The following is a 22,405-nucleotide window of genomic DNA, read 5'->3' as shown; positions in this document are numbered from 1 at the left end:
TCATTTTCAATACTCATCCTCAAACTTATGCAGCAGTCGCCTTAACCTCAGTTCCAACGCTATACTTACTTATAATAATAGTGTATACTTACCTCCCTCCCTAAGCTTGCAACCAACATGATCCTTTAAAAGAGGGGGAGGTACAGGGTGGTAAAGGTAGACATGGTTTCGCACGAAGCTATAAACCAGTATAAGCTGGCCTTTGTATATATGAAAAGGTTATACGAAGCGAGACCATGATAAAATGGATTTTACTACACCAACCAGTATAAGCTGGCCTTTGAATATGTGAAAAGGTTATACAAAGCGAGATCATGTTAAATTGGTTGTATGGATCCATGTGTTGTCGGAATATAATGGTGTTTCAATCTCTGCTCCTGGTTGTCGAAGCTTGCTTGTTATAATTAATTGGCTCGATATTGTGCATACTGTGGAAGGCTGCTTTGTCTGGTATTGAATCTTATTAAAGGATTTGTTTGGTATTTGTAGTTTAAGGTATAGTGTTATTGAAGATTAGATTATTTTCTGATCACTGATTTCTTTAGTTAGTAATGTGGTGATCATGTTAAATTATGAGCCTTCTCTACTTACGATTTAAAGCCAGAGTGTGACGTGTTTTCGAGTGAAAGAAAATTATTTTTGTCGGAATGCATGCTTGAAGTTTTGCGAAAGAGATAGATGAATTAACTAATATTATTTTTCAAATTTTTGTACATTTGTTTTTCTCTCTTAATTTTTATAATGGAAAGAAATGTAATTGATATTTTGTAGCGTTCTATTCAATTAGATAAATAAGAGGTTTTTAATAATTATCACACTTCGCTGGCGGGTTGGAGATCGTAGTTAAAAATGCTTGCTTTATGGGTCAAATAACATAACTGGCTAACATAAGAAGCTACGTATGTGTGAAGAGAAATAAAAACCAAAGCCATTGAGTTACAATATTATGTATTTATTAATAAAAGTACACATTAATACAGTGTATAAGTATAAAGAGCCGTTATACAAGGCAAACACTAAACTGAATTCAGTTCGTATTCATAATACATTAAATGTGTTTTTTTTTCTAATAATACCTATATTAAATGCAGCAGGCATTTAATGTCTACAAAATCTCTTAAAAAGTTACTATAATGTAAGTTACATTTTTATGATATGATCCGGTAAATGAGCAGACGGATTACCTGATAGTAAGCAATCGCCGCTGCCTATAGACACCCGAAACACCAGAGGCGTTACAAGTGCGTTGCCGTCCTTTTGGGGGTTAGGAATTTAAGGGTTGTTGTGGAATCTGGAATTGGTAAGGGGGTAATTTTGCCTCCGGTAACCCTAATTACACGACGAAACACAACGCAAGCGTATAGAAAAAATTTCTGTGAGTCCGTGGTGTCACTCCAGTCGAGCCGGCCCATTCGTGCCGAAGCATGACTCTCCCGCAATTTAAATTTAACGACATTTTGGACATCTTTAAGTGTCACCTAATAGTAAGGGTGATATGTAATGCTAAGTAATTTTTACTTAAGAGATAGATGATTGATGAAAATGCTTGTAAGTCAATAATAAGTATACCTACAAGTCATTTTAAATTAAACTTAACTGAATTCAGTTTGTGTATTAATATTGATACAGTTTATACAAAGAAAATTTATCTTCTGGCCCTTCGATGTGTCCTCTTGGGTGCGTTTTCTCTGGGGTTTTCTTGTTTATTATAGTTATTGCAAGTATTGTAAGTACTGCAAGTAGCGTAAGTATTGCAATTGGTGTAAGTATTGCAATTAGCGTAAGTATTGCAATTGGTGTAATTATTGCAATTATTGTAATTAGTCGTATTGTCATTTTTCTTCTTAGGAGTTTTCATAGCGACCTGTAATATAGATAGAGAGATGGTTTTATTAATTAGGTTGATTAAAATTCTAAACATAATAATTGAAAAATAAATTAAAGCTATGTAACTCAATCATATAACTATATAAACTAAATTACAATAATAACTATGACTAAAATATTTACAACTTAAAAATACCTAAGAAGAAATAAAAAAATTAGGACATGCGTCAAAAGAGTAAATCTATTCTAAATAAATTGAAGAAGTTAAAGAAGTTTTCATTGGTTTTTAATAAGATATTTCGCTGCCCTGTTGCCTCGCCTGCTGGTACCTATAACATTTTGTAAAACTACTGACACTACTGTACCTACAGGTACCTGTATAACTACAGTAGTTATACAGGTATCTACCTATAGTAGTTATACAAACAGTAGTTATACCTATTTGTAGGTACGTAGGTAGGTAGTATTTGTAGGCATACAATTAGCTTTGAAAGATGACGTCATAATAACATCATGATTAAATTCCAGCGACTTTACAACAGCGTTCCCAATTACAACTTACAATGCAATTCAATAACCTTTTGTCCATCCCCTACAACTGCACCGGACTTGCAATCACCGAGGATTACATCCCAAAGTTCCGAATAATCAAAGCTCTCATCTGCACTAATGGCCACCGAACTAATCCTTCATACAATCTCGAATTTCAATTAGTCCTACCGCTAATTGAAGCGTCCGGCAGGTAGGGAGATAAACGTCATACCGTCATAAGCCTCCCCGCCCCGCCCAAAAGATGGCGTTGGCTGTCGGTGGCCATGGTAACCCCCTCGCTACTACCTTTTATTAATTTTGACGAATATTTCTGATTGATCAGGACATCAAATGCAGGAATGTTTTGCATAGGGCTGGTATGTTTGTTAATGAAATGCCCGGCGTTCGGACGGACTTTATTAATTGCCGCTTTGATCTGTTATTTCAATATATTCTGTTTGTGATGTTTTGACGGGGTACCTAAATTGAAATTGACGTCGATATTCTTTTTAAGTGCTGTTTCTGTAAGGGTTCGTTGTGTTTTGAGAGTAGAAAGGTTTGTATGTTAAATGTTACTTTGTTTATTTATCGACTTAAAAAAATGACGTTCTCAGTTTGACATCTATGTATGTTTAAACGCGATTATTTGGCTGAAACGATATTAGCTTAGTATTTGTCTGACTTAGGAGAAGCTTTAAGAGATATTAACTGATTTAAAAAAATGGAGACGCTAACGGTTTTCGTTTAAGTATTGTTCCTTTCCAGTTTTAAGTCGTTAGACTGTTTGATAAAAGAATGTCTTAAGATGTTTTTTGAAACGCTACAAGTTAGAAGGACTTATAGAAATCTCCTTGATGCATGTGTCATGTTAACTTCTAATAAAGTAATTCGTATCTAACAACTGATGCATCTTTTGGCTCCCACAAAGATGTTCAAAAATCATGAAATGGAAATCAAACATCTCTAAATTATTTTGGCTTCTTTAAAACTCAAACTCAAATCATTTATTGCATTTATGTGTAGATCTAGGTACATAGATATTACATTAGCACATTAGTTTCAACATGAAACCCAGTTACGGTTTTAATGTTTCATCTTCAAAATCCACACAACTTTAAGCACACATCAAAACATTTTACAAAAAATCTTTTTTATATTTTGTTTGTCTGGTCAAAACAGACGCATATTCTATATCATCAAGCCGTCTACACAGCCGGAGGTGGCAGAGGCAGATTATTAGGGGGAAACATTATTAAATACCATTCGCAAAGGGATTTTTGTCGGCGTGCACTCGTGTCGAAAGGGGGATGGGGTAGGGGGTGAGGGTGGCTTTGACGTCGGACATCGTTTATGAAGTATTTTATTGAGAGCAAAATGTATTTTTGATTTATTTAAATATGAAAGAGCTTTGGTTGTCGGTTGATTTGTTTCTTTGTGAATGTTGATGTTCTGTAATGAATGTTTTTATGGATCTGTTTTAATGTAAGTATGTAAAGTTGTGTAGGTATAGGCAAGTACTAGGTTTATCGAAAAATTAAAAGGGGTAATTTCTTTTACTTATATCTTTTCTGTGAATGCGAAATGCTATTGTATCCAATGTAATATGTGATCCGTATATAAGATGACATATGTATTTAGTATTTCTTTAAATGTATGGTGACAAATAAACCTGTATGCATTAAGAACTTAAATAATAAGAAATATTTTTTTTATTGTGTACAACTTAAAAACTAAATCAGACGACAAAAAAAAAAAAAAAAAACAATAACCCTCCATTACACGCGTAAAATATTTTTTCTTGTTCAAAATTCAATTTCGTCCTTTCGACAATAAGTATTTGGCCACCAGGAAAACAAGCTAAAATTAAACCGTATAATTTCATACACACGTAATTATATTACTTCCCCCATCAAACAGTAATCAGCTGTGTTTGTTTCAAGTGATTTAAATGCACCTCATGCAAGTCACACCTCGGTGCTTGCACGCGTCTGGGGCCGAACGCGTGACCCACTGGACATATGCCGCTACATTAAATTACTGAGACTTTGTGACTAATGTGCATTTTTATGCTTTGATAATGTTAATCAATTGGTTTTTAGTTGGTTTTTTTATGGTATAAGCCGGTAAACTAGCAGACGGATCACCTGATGGTAAGTAATCAGCGCCACCCATGGACATCCGAAACACTAAAGGGGTTACAAGTGCGTTGCCGGCTTTTAGGGGTTAGGAATTTAAGTGTTGTTGAAGAATCGGGGATAGGGAAGAAATACTTTACTAAAATCGGAAATTGATCTGAATGTATAAACAAATACGCTAAAAGCAATAATGGACTTTAAACTTAAACTTCAAGGGATTAGAGTATATTTTCCAATGTTTCTACAGCTACAGCTACATGAAAACACACGATAAAACGGATGGCATAAATCGTCTGATCTATCTCCGGTAGTGTCTGAAAGGCATTTCATTGAGCTGTGACATCGGGGCCAAAAAACTGAACTATAAGTATTTAAAAAAAAAACCTGTCTCACTTAATATTATAGGTAAATATGAAATTTTGTGAGTGTCTTCCACGCAAACACTATTGCAGGACCTGAGTGATTAGTTTTTACACGGTTTTTACAATCTCTGATTAGGGGCATTTAGAAGTTTTTTTTTTATATTTCTTGGGTCGACGGTTGGCTACTGTCTCACCTGATGGAACACGTCTGCCCATAAGCCACCTATTCACTCGGACCTTGAAGACAATCAGGTTATACCCATCAGGAAACACAGACTCCGGCTAGGAGTTCCACTCCCTAGCAGTTCGCACAAAGAAGCTTGAAGTGAAGCGCTTCGTGCGAGTGGGTGGGATATCTATCATGAATATAATCTGGTCAACTTAATATTAACTTGTCGAAGGGTCTTTTAGACCAATTGCAATTATTTCCTTCATATAAATAAAGAAATCAATAACAAAATCCTCATCAACTACGAACAACAACAAAAAACCAAATAAAAAATTTTTGAAACTCACACTTATCCATTCCAGCTTAACCCTCTATCGCCTCGGGATTTAAATAAACCTAACTACAAAGTTTTGCACCCATCAAAGAGTTTTAATAACTCTCTACATCAACCCCTTTTCGCCGGGGGTCAGTTTAAAAGCCGAAACCAGAGATTGAATCAATATTGCCAGTCGGCCGACCCGTCAGAGCCTTTGATTGGAGTGCCCAGTCAATTAGTACCCCAAGCATACCAGCTACCATATAACACAGACTACCTATGTAATACGGATTATGCTTTCAGTACATAAGGTCGAGAATTAAGTACATGTTTCGTATTTGCTGCGAGTAAATTCGAGTAGTATTTGCGGATGGAAACAAACAAATATGGTCTGTATTTTATTTGTCTTGCTGTTTGGAGCATGTAATGTAGACTTTTGATTTTGTTGTCTGAGTTGGAAAATTGGACGTTTTTGTTGTATTGCTAAGAATGTCTACTGTTTTCATGGGTTTAATCTTACATTCTATCAAACATATGTGTAAATTAAAAACTATAGGTACAATATTTGACATGATTACCTGGAGTACCTATTTGTAACTGACTTGAAAATAGGGATGATGACAGGTAAGAAAATTAAAATTCTATTTATATCATCCGTTAGGTGCTGAAAAAAGTGAGTGCTGAGACATGATTTATTTTTAATTTGTCCTATAAGATAACAATACTCAGATAAAACGAACCAAAGTTTCGGAGTGGGAGCAAATACGTCATTTCTACGTATAAACTTACCTAGAAGTGATGTCATGCGATATTTCAAAACAATAAATATCTTCGAAAGTATTTGTTTTCGAAAGTAAAAAAAATACGCGTCTGTTTTAAAATAATCTACCAAACGGCCATAAAAATAAAAATTAGTCTTCTACTCTGTATTGTTGTTGTGTTTATTAAATTAAACGACTTGATGTGAGATGACTTGTATTTTACATTATTTTACAATGTTAATTATTTACTATATTAGTAGGTGCGACTGCACTCGACACACACTAGAACGACAGTGGTCGTTGACCTCAGACCATAGTGACGGGGTAATGACATGAACGAATGATACTAAATTAGTGATGTAACATCCCCTTCTTAAATTAAAAAATTAATCTATTTCATCGATTAACCTTTGTGTTGGTCTCACAACACGACCTGACTTGGTTTTGTACAATTGTGGGAATTTTGGATTCTCCGGCTCCTGTCTGTCACCCTCATCTCTCCCCTGCGAAGAATTGGGTATAATAAAACGTGTATTTTCCGTCACAAAACAAGATTTTTGTAAACAAATTCTTACACAATATGATGATTTGTTTAAGGGTCTTGGATGTCTACCCCCAGTCTGTCATCTGAAACTCAAGGAATGGTTCCTGGTGCAGTTCCGTGTGTTGATCCGCCAAGGAAAGTTCCGTTTGCGTTGCAAGGAAAACTGCGCGAGGAATTGGATCGCATGGAGCAAATGCAAGTCATACAAAAAGTCACAAAACCAAGCCTGGATGAGGCCAAAATGGAAGACGTCAAGTCAAATTCGACCTGTACTTTGAGCCACGTAAGAACCTTACCATGTGCAGGTATATGTTTTTTACAAGGAGGCAAGCTCAATCTGAGAGCATCGACAATTTATCACCGATATGGAGATAAAGAGCAGGATTGCGAGTTCGGAACCCTGCGCGAGTCCTCATGAATATTTTCATTGCCAACCTGCAATGGATTTGTCAACATAAAGGCTGTTGCAAGAGCCCAACCTTTCCTATGAGAGGATGCAGAGTTGGCGAAAACCCTAATTGTCGCACAGCAGGATGCAGACAAGATGACAAACAAGTCCATCGTCGAAGACGGCGAGAAGGTGATGCAACTGTGTCAAAGGAGCGGCGGTCGACGAGTCTGTCGACAGCGTGCTTCAAGTTTTCGCCACATCGGGCCACGTGGAAGTCTCCCAGTCCGATGAGGCAGTCAAATCAACGTGTGGTCGCTGTGGGCAGTCTCATCGAACGAAACCCAGCGATTGGATACAATGCAGGTCATGTAACTCTTTTGGTCATTATGCTAAGTTTTGTTTGGAATAAACAAGTCAGACAGTTGCAAGCATCAAAGTCGATACAAAATGATACCTATTTTGTAGGATTATCTTAAACATAAGTCGAGAAAATCATCTTAGTATTCAAATAAGCAGTCACACAGTAGTATTTGCACAGTCATACAGTCAACCACAAAATCAGTCAAAAAGTCAGTCATATAGTTTGGACCATGTAAATGCACTCACACACAAGAAATTTGTCTAAACAAAAATAGTCCAAGTCTAGGTAATCTCCATGATGACAATGTTATTGCACTGAGAGATTACACCGTCATAATAAAAACAGTCTTACAAGTCAAAGTCTTAATAAAAATAATCCTATAAGTCAAATAAGTCGATTAAGAATAGTCAAAGTGAGCATTATTATCATTGCTACACTAATAAAAGTCAGTCCGTCAGTCGCAAGACAATAAATAACAATAAAAACAGTCATAGTCTAGGTCAAGGACATGTTAATTATAATAAGTCTTATAAGAATAGTCAGTAGTTAAGCCAAAAAGTAATTTTTCCAAAACTTTGAGTTACCATTGGAACACTAAAAATGACATTTGTCAGTCAAATACAAGTAATTTAGCATCAGAAACAAATAATCACAACATGCATTCAAAAATACCAAACGTAGCATCCCACTTCTGACACCATGTATTGTTGTTGTGTTTATTAAATTAAACGACTTGATGTGAGATGACTTGTATTTTACATTATTTTACAATGTTAATTATTTACTATATTAGTAGGTGCGACTGCACTCGACACACACTAGAACGACAGTGGTCGTTGACCTCAGACCATAGTGACGGGGTAATGACATGAACGAATGATACTAAATTAGTGATGTAACATACTCAATTCTATTTACATATAAATTGTAAATCTGTAGTGTATAATTACCTGGATGGTCAAGTTAGTACCTATATATAAGTATACCTGAATTGGAATTTCCCCATGTAGGCACGCTTGACAACTGTTCTGGCTAACGTAATTATGGTGTCGTAATTACGTCTATTTGTTAGTAAGTTAGGGGGTAACAAACCCTCGTAATGTTGTGTGAAATGAACAAAAAGCATTTCTTTGTTGTTAAAAATTCAACTGTTCTTGGATTGGTTCCTTTGGTCAAAAGACTAAGTACAAGTCTAGATGCGGTTTTTCAGTTCGAAAAAGATTTAAGGTTTTCAATAGAAGGACTATTTTTTTATTTTAATGACCGTCTCGTAGATTATGTTAAATCAATAGATACGTATTTTTTATTTTCTTATGGAAACAAATACTTTCGAAGATATATTGATTTGAAAGATCGCTGGACGTCACTTCTAGGTACGTTTGTAGAAATGACGTATTGGCACCGATGCCAAATAAAAAGAAAACGTGTCTAATATTTTTTCATTAAGTACCTAACTGATGGACTAAATAGATTTTTAATTTTCATACCCCGTCATCATCCCTATTATTAATATAGAATATCGATTTACGCCCAGTGTATGACAAAATATCCCCAATTACAAAGTACTCGATTTACGCCCAGTGTATGACAAAGGACTTAAGGTGAACATCCCATCCCTGCAATTAATAAAACCTACAACGTTTGGTTACACATTTTAATTAATTTGCCATACGGGTCCATCGTACCCACATCAGCGTTTGGTAAAATGCCTGTACCTCTTAAATGGACAGACTACAGCACTGAATAATTCAGTGTGTCGGTTGATTGCGTATTGTTGCGTATCTAGTGGACGCAGTTCGCATGCTCGATGTTAATTTGTTTGATGGATATTGTGACACTAGACGCCGTTTGCAACGTCACGCCTTTTATCCCCGAAGGGGTAGGCAGAGGTGCACATTACAGCACGTGAATGTTAATGTAAATGCCGCTATACAATGTACACCCACTTTTCACCATTTGTGTTATAAATCCCAAATAATTCCAGAATCAGTAATACTTTGCCCGACCCGGGAATCGAACCCGAGACCCTTGTCCAGCATTTGCACTCGTGACCACTCGACATGGCCAGGAATACATTGAATAGAGGTATTTTGTATCGTAATGTGCACCTCTGCCTACCCTTTTGGGGATAAAAGACATTAATCTAAAATCCAACCAACGAACAAAGAGGATTTTATACTACTATAAGATTTTAACCAATCCAAGAACAATTTCTAGTAAAAAGAAACAAAACAAAGTATGAACTCTTAATATTTTGTAGTCGGCTTAGAGCTGTATTTAATAATCCGCGCACATGTACGGGAGGGGTGCAAACAAAGCCGGTAGCATTAACTCGAAACTTGCACCAAACATATACCTGTACGTTCTTTCTATTTTCATCTTTACACTGTTGTGATAGGATTGAAAATCTGTTGCAGAAATTGGACAGAATTGTGTAGGTTGATGTGCATAGTGTTGTTCGTATGTCCACTACTCAGTGCATAGTATAGTTATACTGAAGATGGAAGTTAAAATTTGTTTTGATGAAACTTTTGACAGAGATATGTAATTTTATTGTAACTTTCGTGAGACATACTAAATTAATTATTATGTTATCGGCTTACTCACGTATTGTTTTGACGAGGAACTCGACTAGTTTCAAGCCATGCTAGAGGCTCATATTCATGAGCAGCATTCCGCGACACACGACGCGGCGATTGTCAGTAGCAGCGCGACAATCGCCAAAACAGTACGTGAGTAAGCAGATAACATAATAATTAATTTAGAGATATGTAATGTCGCTATACAATGTACACCACTTTTCACCAGTTAAAGTCCCATGTAATAGGGGGTGACCCGATTGCCTTATACTGGGTACAATTCCAGATTCTGTGCTACTATTCAGACGAAAATCCGATAAAAGCCCAGTAAGTACCTAATACGGGAATCGAACCCGAGACTCTTTGTCTGGCAGTCGCACTTGCGACCACTCAACCAACGAGGCAGTCGAGGCAGTTATTGTTCTACAAATACCATAGAAAATCGAACTTTTTGCAAAGTGTCCGGACTTTACTGTATCTTTGTTAATCATCAATTACTAAATATTATTACATCTATAGCTTTTAAATCTATCGTATGAATAAATATCTACACCTCTCTGTCACCTTTAAGGCAATAAATTTGCCATTTAAATTTGAACTGTAAGTCGTATGTCGCATGGTATATTTCATAACGTCAGTACAAAAAGCCGACGGCGGGTGGTCAGCGCGCGGTCCTCTTGTGTTGTAGTCGTGTTGTTAAAGTAATATACGACCTTTTTGCTCTTGATTCCAAAAAATGACAACAGTTGTAATGAAACACGTCGCTCCGGCAGGCAGTGGCAGCCCTAATAACTGGATCAACAATAGGGGAAACTCCGACCTTGGAGAAGGCCCCCTTCGCAGCGATTAGCACTTTTCTACATACATATATTTAGATTGCTTGTCATTGAAAGGTTTATCGTACCAATTTCGAAAAAAAAAACAATTAAAAATAATTGTATTATACCTTTCGTGTGTAATCAGCTTACGCCCGGGTATTCACGCTGCTCAATCTTTTTTTGGAAAACGTTTTCCCACATTAGGATTTTCTCCTTTGTCGTGGGTGCGTTTACAAACATACAAGTTCACATACACATGATCACACAAAGAGTTGCTCCGTGCGGGAATCGAGCCCACTACCCGTTGCACGGCTGCCAGTTGCCCAGCCACCGCATCAACCGGGCAGTCAAATTGTAAGTTGTACTTAAATATCGTGCTATCTCTGTCATTTTATAAAGAATTGATAGTGACAGTACTACATTTGAGAGCGTCTTAAAATTGAGTAGCGTTTGAGTATTCGGGCATTAGTCACGTAACTGTTTGACGAGGAACTGAAGTAACTCGACTAGTTTCAAGCTCTGATCAATATTATGATTTCAAGCTGCTTATGAATGTGAGCCTCTAGCATGGGTTGAAACTAGTCGAGTTCCTCGTCAAATAGTTACGTGAGTAAGCCGATAACATAATAATTAATTAAAAATAAGTTGATGCTTAGCTACAAAAAATAAATGTTTAATGAATATTGTGAAAGGATTTTACTAATCTCGTGCTTGCTCGACTGGTTTCGAATGCGTATTGTAATATAATTATAATCTTCAGCCAACGTGTAAATAGACTAAAATACACCTAAATACAAAGTGCACAAAGTCGAAAACAGTCGAGCAAAAACTGTGTTATAGTAATAGGTAGTTTTGACGTTGACATTTTCATAAAACAAAATTAAATGTGTGACAGCTCATTAGTTCCAAATTCGCTCACGTGGCGTTGTGCGTACCTACTGACAGAAATCGACCGCTGTGTTAGGAATATTCAACTTTATTACAAAAGTGGTAAGGTTTAAAATCTATTGACGAAATTTTAGTACTAGCTACCGAATTTGGTCGGGACTGTCAATGTCAAATTTTCGTTCGAAAATGAATAATGTCAAAGTCAGGAACACGTGCTTTTCTAATTCAAAGATGGCGCTCACCCATACATACGTATAGTTTTGTAAATATATGGTTTTGAGAAAACTAGAGAAATATTATTGCATGTAATGTTAATGTGAAACTATTTGAGGCTTGATTTCTAGATAATACTTACATATTTATGATTAAGACAGAAATCTTAATGTCCTAAGCATATTTGTTACGCTTTCACACCTAAAATTGCTTAACAAATTTTGATGGTATTGAGGTACTGGCAGACGGGATCCTAAAAATGAGACGAGGGCTAGAGCTGCGACACTAAATATTTTTAGGTGAAATGTCAAATTTTCTAAATAAAATTGCTGAAATGCTATTCTTCTGAAGTAGGTGACAAGGAGAAAGATGATTTGCTTCTCTGTTGTGAGATATCACGAAGGTAGACCTGGTGGAAAAGTAGAAGCTGCTGATTCTTGACTTGATGTAATGTTGATGATGGTAGTTCCAAACTCCATGGTGTGAAGAGGATTTACTTGATGCTATATGCTGCTACAAGTTTTATATCAAACGGCATCAACCTATTCCAGTCTGACATAAGGATTTCAAGCTGGTGATTCAATCATGGAGTACTAAGTTTTAATAAGAAAAATAAAATTTTTAAAGGATGTCCAAAAAATCTTTTAGAGAAATTGGAACTGAGTGGAATAGGTTGATCTACAGGTCTAATGTACTAACTATACCTACTCATATTTGTGGTCTTTAAATTACAGGAATTGACTATGACTATGAATAATTTAGGCAGTACCTATTCATGTAAATGCTATAAATGGAAAAGTAAACTTGATATAAGTGTTTATCTGACCTTTAGACTCAATTTGTAAAATTGCTTTATGAATAACTAAGGACTTTACGGTCATTACTTATCGTGGCACAAAAAAGTATTCAACAGAATTAATATGGTGTTAAATTCTAAAATATAAATTATGTATTGTTTTCATGATGTTAAAAGTCAAAACACACATAACAAGCACGGCTCCGACTCAGCTCCGTACAACGTGGTTTCAATTTGTGGCTACTGCTAGCTGCAAGCGTGCTTACGGCGCGCTGACTGCGAGCTGCAAGCGCGCGATGCGATGATGTTTCACTTGCGCCTGGAGGGCGACTCGCTGTTGGTGTGCAATAAGCACATGGCACGCGCGCTTCCAGCGTGCCGTCCACAAGCCGCAAGCGCGTGGGTGCGACGTTATAAAATTCATCATACGAGATTCGGTTTAAAGTTCAAATTTAAATGACCAGTGTAATGGTTGTAATGTCTTTATTTCACTACTAACTACAAACGGCGCGAGATCGCATACGACTCGCGCCGCTTACGCGTCGTTTGCGAATATATCTATGTCCCACGCCTCTTCTTCCCAAAACTATTGTTACTACAAATGTCTGTATCTACATAGTTATTGTGTTAAATTGTGTTTAGTGGTGAATAAAGACTTACAACCATTACACCAGTCAATTGCTGGGTTGGAGCGGTGCTCGTCAAGTGTGTTCTGATCGATTAAACACGATAAAAGTTGTAGAAATATTAACAGCACTAATGTCACTTAAAGTACAGTGAAGGTCAAAAGTGTTAACTCAGAAAATTATTTTTAAAAAGCACTTTTTAATGAAAATGTATTTTAAAGTGTTGTCTGTGTGCAAGCTATGTATTGTTTAACAAAGTGTAGCCTTATGGGCCTTATGATTAAAGGACATACTACAGGTTGAATAAAAAACTCAATCACGGGTTTTTTATATATTTAGAACAAGAAATGTATAGTTACAACCATTGAGGATATTAAATATCATATTGTAAAAACTATTGTATAAAGTGAGAAGAATGTGACATTTTTTTCCATATTTTTTTTTATTATAATTAATTCCAATAAATTAATTAATTATAGACACATAAATTACGTGAAAATATTAATTCATAATTACGTAAAAACAGCCAAGTATCTACTGATGTAAATATATTGGTTATTAATGCTTACTTTTAGGAATGAGTATTCTTTTTTTTTTATTCAAAATCTTTCTAATCCGATATCGAAAGAAAGATGGCGTGCAGAATTATCCAAACGCTTGCTTTTTCTATACGATTACATAATTTGCGGAAAAAGTTAGCGATTTTAGAGAACTCTACACAATATCCTTAAAACGATCTTATAAATTATTGGAAACAACATTTATGATTAAAGACGACACTAAAACTGTAATGGACACTAAAAATATTTTCTGTCAAATATTATTGCGACAATATTTTTACTTCGCCGGCCGCGAGACGCGGAGTTGCGACCGTAGTCGTAACGCAGGGTCTACACGAGCCGCCGCCGCACACTCGAACTGCCCTTATAATAGGCGGAGTGTAGGAACCTTCCAGTTTTAGTGAATCGGCCTTACTCGTCTATTCTTGTGCAAACAATAATTTTCACAAAAGCTATAATGTAGAGGTAATTTATTTAAACCGACACAATAATTATTATAGAAATACCTAATTTTTAGGTACAATACCAACTAAATCAGTTAATACCACCAACACATACAGACATCTACCTCTTAATTTTATAATAATTCATAAAAAGACGTAAATGAAACTGTTTTACATTGATTCTCATTAAATGTTAATACCGGAAGATCTTAAGTGTTTTTTTAAACTTTTTTTGCATTTTATTACTTTTATAAAATACGTATTTGTATCAAAGTGACGTCAGCGAGTACGAACAAGGAAAATGGCTGACCGAATTACACATAATTTCATTTTTATTTAATTATAAATATCATTGCTTTCATTGTCTAGTACACCTTAACTTTGAAGTTGGTAAAATACTTATTCAATACTTTTATTGTTGAGATTCTTATCTTACGATGCATTTTTCTAAATTATTTCCTAGCCTTATCGAGTTTGTGGGAAGTTGGGATCGATTTACACATTAGAAGGTTCACACGAAGAGGTGATCAGGTGTGAACTCTGATCTATGTAATGGTGTATGAGTATTGACTATAGTATGCACTAGGAGTATCACAATCTACTCTGCATGGGTGCGAGTTCGTTCCCATCGCGTGGAAATTATTGCCAAACAGTGAGGTGCCACTACTGCTAACCCGAAAGTTATCGATAGTGAGTACGATAAAAGGAAACCGGTCGTAAGTACAGTGAGGTGTGTCGATACAACGGCTGACTACGATGTGTACGATATGGGAACAAACTGTGTCCATGCAGCTTAAGAGGAATCAACACCGAAAACGAATTCTAATAAATAGACAGTGAAATTGATATTACATGATATTACTTTTTATTTTAAATTCGAAACTATTGGTTATTAATATTTTTTTTATTTATAATTCGCTTACCCGAAGCAGGACCGAACCTTTGATGTTTATTTACATATTTATTGCAATCTGTTTTTTTACCCGACGGCGTATTGTCAAGCTAAGTTCATTCTAAAATGTTTGTAAATAAAGATTTTTATTCTACATCAGGTCGATTTTAATTTATCTCTCGCTCCGGTTTTCACTGTCTATAACGATTATTCAGGGATAAAAACACATAGGGCTATGTTAATTAGAATCGTCAATAAGATTAGTTAAAGGAATTTATTAGAAAGAAATCGAGTAACACTATGTGTTCGGAACATTTGTGACGATGATCATGCGTAGAGGGAAGCAACAGGCTGCTGGGCGGAGCTGTATTTATAAAATTATCGACAGACGTTACACTACTAAGCTATACTACTAGAGAAACGGATCCAAAATACAAGGAAGTACAAGGTGAGCAAATGTAGTATTAATTACAAATAATTTTATAAGAATACAGCTGTAGCAGCGTACAAGTATATATCATTAGGTGTTGTGCATTGCGTTCTGTTATTCTCACTAGAAATTTTGACATTTATGAAGTAATAGTAACACATTTAGTCGATGTCTCGAGTTTTCTACGACGTGAAAAATATTTCAATCGCTATGCTGAGTGTCGAGTAGGAAGACTGTGTCACAACACTGGGCGCTGCGTCGCTGCGTCCATTGTTAAATTGAGCATATCGATTGGGCGCGTCGCGCGGCGAGTATCGCGACACAGAGTGGTTCGCTGAAATATTTTTACGTGAAGAAATATAAAACTTACGTATTTATTTACTATGGAAGATCATTTCTTCATTTGTGACCTAACTATCGGAATCGCGTACATCTCGGCCACACTGATAATTCTTTGTGCTTGCGTCCGAGTTTAAGGCCATTCCATTCTACACGATAAGCTGTATAGAAAAACTCTATATGCTTTTATTCCCATCTCACTCTATTTCTCTATCATTATTTCACATTGGACAGTCAAACAGTTCACGCAGTTTGGAGTATTAACTTTTCAATTGATTTACTTATTAAATATGGGCATTAAACATGTTTTGTACGCGTGAGTGCATGATTGTAATCACAGAACAGAGAGGCATTCAGGCTGTGGGCTAGCAACCTACACCTTATGTACTATCGCAATCTTTACATTTACACTTTATTGCTGTATGTAGCCTCAAGCGACGCCAGCGCCACCTGCGGCCCGCTCGGCTCGCTCGAAGCGCTGCTTCCTTAAGGGAGCAGCTCATATAGATACATACTTTCCTTATATTATAAAAGTGGCGTTGAATGGTTCACAGGAAAGAATCGGTAACAAGTGAATATGGCACGTTGCAATCCATCCATGCTACGCAAAGCGTCATGCTCTCGACTGGGAAAGTGTGAGAATCGGCACATTGGGAAACGATTGGGAAATGATGTGTGCCGACGAGTCTGTGGCGCGTGAAATAATTCCCATTAGTCTCTGTTCTGTGATTTAACTTACGTTAATATTTTATTTATTAAATTACGATCAATCGTCACGTGTCTCTTTAACTTTATTTTTGCTAATTTCACAGCCTCATTGTCAATTAGCCTATGCGTATTAGAGTATTGTTTCTGTGTTGCCAATTAATTTACGATTTTTTAATAATATTATTATTTTTTAATTTCATAAAAATGCATCAAAACACCTTTCAAAAAGTAGCCGTTATGCTATTGATCAGATATCCCTTGTCACTTAGTGGGGTTAGTTACTTAGCATCGACGTTTGTATCCACAACCTATATACCATAGCTTTGTAGATAGCTTGCTCAGTCCGAGCTTTGATCGCTTCGTCCTCTACATAGTGCGCACGTTATACATATGTGTGCGTGCGAGTGTGACTCAGTCAACACACAGGTAGCTCCGCGGCCCGTGTCTGTCCATTTTTCTTAAAATAGGTTCCATGGATTGCTCTAGCGATACCTAGCAAGGTTTTATTTTTTTACAGTTTACAACACGAGCCTGTCGCCTAGTTTACATTTACAGTAATCAAAACTCGGACTGCAACTGAATTAGTAGAACGTTTTGCGAGTCGGCCGCTTAAATCTATGAAGATATGAATTACAGTATATTTTAAAATACATACAAAAATATTAAGTTAATTAAGGTGTAGTTATTACCCGTGTGTTCTGTTTATAAAATTCACAATTATTTATTATTGCTTCTCGCGTTACGTACTACGGGCATCGCCCTCTAAGCTATTGAGCACTATTATTAATTATTATTATTTTATAATTATTACCGAAAGAAGAGGGGCGCACAAAACATTCTACTAACCTCTGACGTAACACCTAACCGAACTCCTAACGAACAATTTCACTCCAAAATATCATTTTGCATTTTTATCATTTGCAATCTCATTATTTCTTATTATTATCTAAAAAGTCGATGAAATTTCAGTAAAATACTTTGGTGTTTTATGTTTCGATTCAAAACGACGTATTAAGCTTTATCATACGCAAACATTTGAGAAAACAAATCAATAAGGAATCGTAAAATTGTGTAATTGAACAAAAATGTTACTTCGACACTTCGTTACTTCCAACCAAGGTTAGCAAGTCCAAGCTCCCGACCTATATTAATTGCCCGATATATTTCCCTAATAAATAAATCAATTTAGGTTTACTTATCGACTTCTCGATAAAACATCAATTTTTATCGACGCGAATAAATAAAGGCGACAACACTTGCGTGCGCGCCGGTACCATTAGTGACTAGACATTACTCGGAAATATATCGACATCGATAAAAACTAATATTTAGGAATATAATAATTTATAAATTATATAATATTAAATAAGTTAAATGCACACTAAGTTTTACACATAAAATACAATAAATTGCACATACACTAAATTAATGACAGTAAATCTAAGATGAAAAATATTATGACAAAATTATCATTAAGATTATTATTATCAACATTGACCATTAACTTCAACTATTCAAAATATCAAATATTTTCTTTATTATAATTTAATAATTCCTTTCGGAACGTATGACTAGAATAGTTGAAATTTTCATGCTGAATGAAAACAACACAAAACACAACAACTATTTTAACCTAAGAGACGACTACATAGTATATAGATAATAAGTAGGTATAGCAAATCTTGTGCTTCACACGTAGACCATACAAGTACTCATTTCTTAGCCAACCGTACGGCTTCATCGAAACTAAATCAAACGTAATCCGCATTCACAAACGTCATTCCCAATTGACACCTGTCAAACGATGTGACAGCTGACACAAGTGACGTTTGCGGACGCACAGGTAACTCACGAATTTTATCTAAATCAATAATAGTAGTCCTAATAAAAGTATTTAACACTAAAAATGGAATGTCAGAAGCATTTATTTATCAAGCTGTATCGAAATTAAGCGATTTTTTTGTCGTTTTATTTATATTATTGAAATAAATGGAAAAAATGAGTGTAATCAAATCGCGCGTACTTAGTGCGGATAAACAAATAGTTTACAATAAATAGTAAACAAGGTGGCGCGAGCTCCGCGCATTGACACTATGTCAACCAACGCCTCTTCGAGTCATTTTTGACGTTTTAATAATATTTTTTTTTAATTTTAAATTACTGGCTATTAGTTATTGCACGTTTTACATTTATAATAAATATATAAATACTTGTAAATTTATCTCCATCTCTTGGTATGTAATGAGTAGATACCTATTTATTTTAATATTTGAAATGTTACAAAACTGTTTTTTACATAATATTAAGTATATATTTTTTTTACAAAAATCGTAGGGTCGTTAGGACGGCACGATATTTAAAATATCTATTCAAGTTCGATGTTTCATAGTAGGTCTTTGTCGGGTAAAGTTTAATGATATTATAGATACTAGTGTGACGTGTTGAGACGCGGCGTTACTGAATCATTTATTTAAATTAAACAACTTTTTTTTCTATTTACAAATTTCCATTTAGACTAGAACAATTAAAGCCTAGTTCGAATAGACGCAGGGCCGCATCCATACATTATATATAGCAGGTACCGATAATATGTTTAGACATCGATTAATTATATTTTTGGAACGACATCGTTAGACTAGAGTATGCACCATTGTTCCGCGAACGGACTCGTCCTCGCGGGCGAGCCGCGCGCCCCCCCGGCCACCGGCGGGGTGGGTGCCGCCCCGCGCCCCGCGACCCGCGCCCCGCCCGCGCTCGCCTGCGCGCTCCCCAGAACTAGCTCGATCGATTTTCCCCAAGCTCCGTGTACTCGGAACATCCGTCAACTCCGTACGACTTGGCGTCGGCCGTCGTGTTAAGCGTATTACCACCATCGAAAATGTATCTCAAAAATTTTTCTAATACTAACTACTGCCGGGCTCGCTCGCCTCGAGCAGCCTGCAACACCCATACTCTGATCTTTAAAATTGTATCAAAACCTATCACAGTTTTTGATTAGTTTTTTTTTCTTCCTTAATTTTAATATATGATTAAAATATACGTATAGATAATATATATTTTCTTTCCAATCTTTAACAATATAACACTATTTTACTTCGATTAGTCCGCGCCGGGCCGGTGGGGCGCCGGCGGCCGCGGTGCCTGCGTACATCGAGTGTGTCGCGCTCGCCCTCGTCTCGCATATACGTACGTTAATGTAATTATTACGATATGATCGCATAAAAAATTGGAGCATAGCATTTAGGCTATTATTGCTAATATTATTTTATATTCGAAAACTATTTTCTCGATAACCACAACCGTTCATAAGCGAAGTTTAATATCATTATTTTGTTATTGACTATTACCAATATGTATGTTTCAGAGTTCTGGCCAGTAGCCCACATCTGATGCGGAGCTTATAATATTATTGCGTGTCGGTGGCGACCCTTGGTTCCCGCGCCGCGCCATCCGGACCTGCGCAGTCCGCGCCCCGCCTCGCCGCCATCTTGGTTTCCTCAACACTTAACCCAATTCTAGCGGCCGACTATCCGGGCGCCGAACAAAGGGTTGCCACACATTACAGTCAAAAACATTTCTCTAGTTTTACAATAATAAAACGCCCGCCCGGCAACCCTGACATAGGGCGGGCCGTCTCGGGAAGACAGTCTATAAGTCAGGTCCAATCTTTAGGAATGTCACCTATGTCTATCAATACATTAGACTCTTGCTTATCAAGTATTTGGCAATTTATGTCGTCACCGTAAGTTCAAGTCCATCACTTTCGCATAAACACGGTGAAAACGTAATATTTTAACATATAATTACATAACACGACAAAATACTATATTTTCACTGAAAAGGTGACAAGCCTGGGTCCAAGTCGCGGTGTGCCCGCCGTGGAGCGGAGGCGGGCAGCGGCCGCCGAGTACGAGTGAGTGTGTATGTATGGGTGCGCGCCTGCTGTGCCGTCCTAGCGTCCGGCTAGGCCGAATACGGGGCGATCCCCTTAGATGGTCTTGATCTTATTAGTCTTGAAGCTGACCTGCAGCACGCGGTTGCCGAGCGTGTACCCGTTGAGCGACTGGATGGCGACCACGGCCTCGTCGTAGTTGGTCATGGTGATGAACCCGTAGCCCTTGCACTTGTTGGTCTGCAGGTCGCGGATCACCTTCACGCTCTGCACGGCGCCGAACGGCCCGAACAGCTGCCACAGCACGTTCTCCTCGGTCTCGGGCGCTAGGTTGTACACGAATATGCACCACTCCGAGCCCACGGCGCCCGGCAGTACTCCGCCCAGCAGCTCGCCCGCCAGCGGGCTGTAGCGCTGCAGACCTTTGTTGATGGCTAGGAGAGACTTGCCTGAGCTGAATCTGCCGAGCGGCGCCGGGAAGCGCAGCGCGGCCGGCAGGTACGCGGCCAGCGGCGCCAGCGCCTTGCCGTTGTTGCTGGGGTTGTTCGCGAACTTCACCGTGATGGGCTCCGTGGCTCCCTTGGGCACTGTTCCGTTCAGCTCCTGGATGGCACGCTCCGCCTCGACGCGCTGGTCAAAGCGGATAAATCCGACACCCTTGGACAGCCCCTGCTCGCCGCCAGTGAAGGGTCGGCCGCCAGAGTTCTCACACAAGATTCGCGACGTAATGATCCTGCCGTACGGGCTGAACAATCGCTCGAGTTCGGCCTGAGTCATCGTCTTAGGAAGTCCGGAAACGTACAGATTCGCACCTTTAATAGCTTCACTGCTGGGCCTCGCGTAGGAAACTTTGATCGTCTTGTTCTGGAGCCGGAGGCCGTTGAGCGTGGCGATGGCCTTCTCGGCATCCTCGGGTCGGTGGTAGTTGACGAAGGCGTAGCCGAGGCTCTGGCCGCCGCCGTGCAGTGCGTGGTTGAGTGCGTCGGGGAACGCCGCGCCCTTGTTCCGGATCAGCTTGCACGACTCCACTTCACCGATGCTGGAGAACAGGCTCCGGATCTCCTCCTGCGTCATGGACTGGGGCAGGTAGTTGATGATCAGGTTAGTCTTGGACTCCTCGCCACCACCGTTTTGTTGTTCACCATCGCCCTTCGACATGGTGGCGGCTCAAATCATAAACGGAAAGAACGAAAGAGGAACGAAAAAACGCGATAAAAATAAAGTGCACGTCCGTCGGGGTAGCGCGCGCGAACGGTATTGAGGGGTAGCAGCGAGCGCGGCGCGCATGACGCCCGCTATCGACCCGCCTTACATAACTGGGTTCGTTCACCCTCCGTTGGTATAGTGTCCGAAAAAACCAGATCTACCCCGGGCGAATCGATCGACACCCGGCCACCTCGGCCCCGACGTAACTGGGTTCCGTGAGGAGTTGCGTTCGGGGACAACGAACGAGCTGCTTCCACCTACCGAGCGAGCGGAGCGAGAATTAGGTGGAAATTGCGAGGATTTATGTTGGTGTCAATGAAACATTACACCATGTTGTTACCTTTATCGTAATAGACAAGCATCGTAATTTATCAATGAAACACAGGGTGCCAGGAATTTTCCGAACACTCAATGAAATAACCCAGGAAGTTTAGGCAGCGGTTAAATAACAATTACCTCAAACATTATGAACTATTCCAAGTTTACTTTCGACAAAAAAGTTTGAAAGTCAACCCACACGGAGCTATACCTGGCTTGCTATATTTAGCTTGCATAGAAACAATTGTTCGTTTCCTCAAACAAATTGTTTATTAATAAAGTTTTGCTGGGAAATGCCGG

The 22,405-nt window shown here is 38.0% G+C and overlaps 1 protein-coding gene across 1 annotated transcript; it reads right to left on the bottom strand.

Moving 5' to 3' along the window:
- Window positions 1-1,463: 1,463 nt before the first annotated feature.
- LOC118279209 (ELAV-like protein 3) lies at window positions 1,464-21,852 on the bottom strand. Its single transcript, XM_035598787.2, has 2 exons — window positions 20,714-21,852; window positions 1,464-1,864 (listed from the first exon to the last, which is right to left on the bottom strand). The coding sequence occupies exons 1-2, from the start codon at window positions 21,737-21,739 to the stop codon at window positions 1,646-1,648; spliced, it is 1,245 nt and encodes a 414-aa protein (XP_035454680.2). The 5' UTR covers window positions 21,740-21,852; the 3' UTR covers window positions 1,464-1,645.
- Between the last annotated feature and the right edge of the window lie 553 nt (window positions 21,853-22,405).

The sequence above is a fragment of the Spodoptera frugiperda genome, chromosome 14 (genome assembly GCF_023101765.2).
Source record: "Spodoptera frugiperda isolate SF20-4 chromosome 14, AGI-APGP_CSIRO_Sfru_2.0, whole genome shotgun sequence".
Taxonomy (NCBI): Eukaryota; Metazoa; Arthropoda; class Insecta; order Lepidoptera; family Noctuidae; genus Spodoptera; species Spodoptera frugiperda.
This window is presented reverse-complemented; position numbering and strand designations above follow the sequence as displayed.

Excerpts from the sequence above, each read along its gene's own strand:
- LOC118279209 (XM_035598787.2), bottom strand. The coding sequence starts at position 21,739 with ATGTCGAAGGGCGATGGTGAACAACAAAACGGTGGTGGCGAGGAGTCC. Across the intron at positions 1,865-20,713 it reads TCGGCAACCGCGTGCTGCAG|GTCGCTATGAAAACTCCTAA; the intron begins GTCAGCTTCAAG and ends TCTATATTACAG.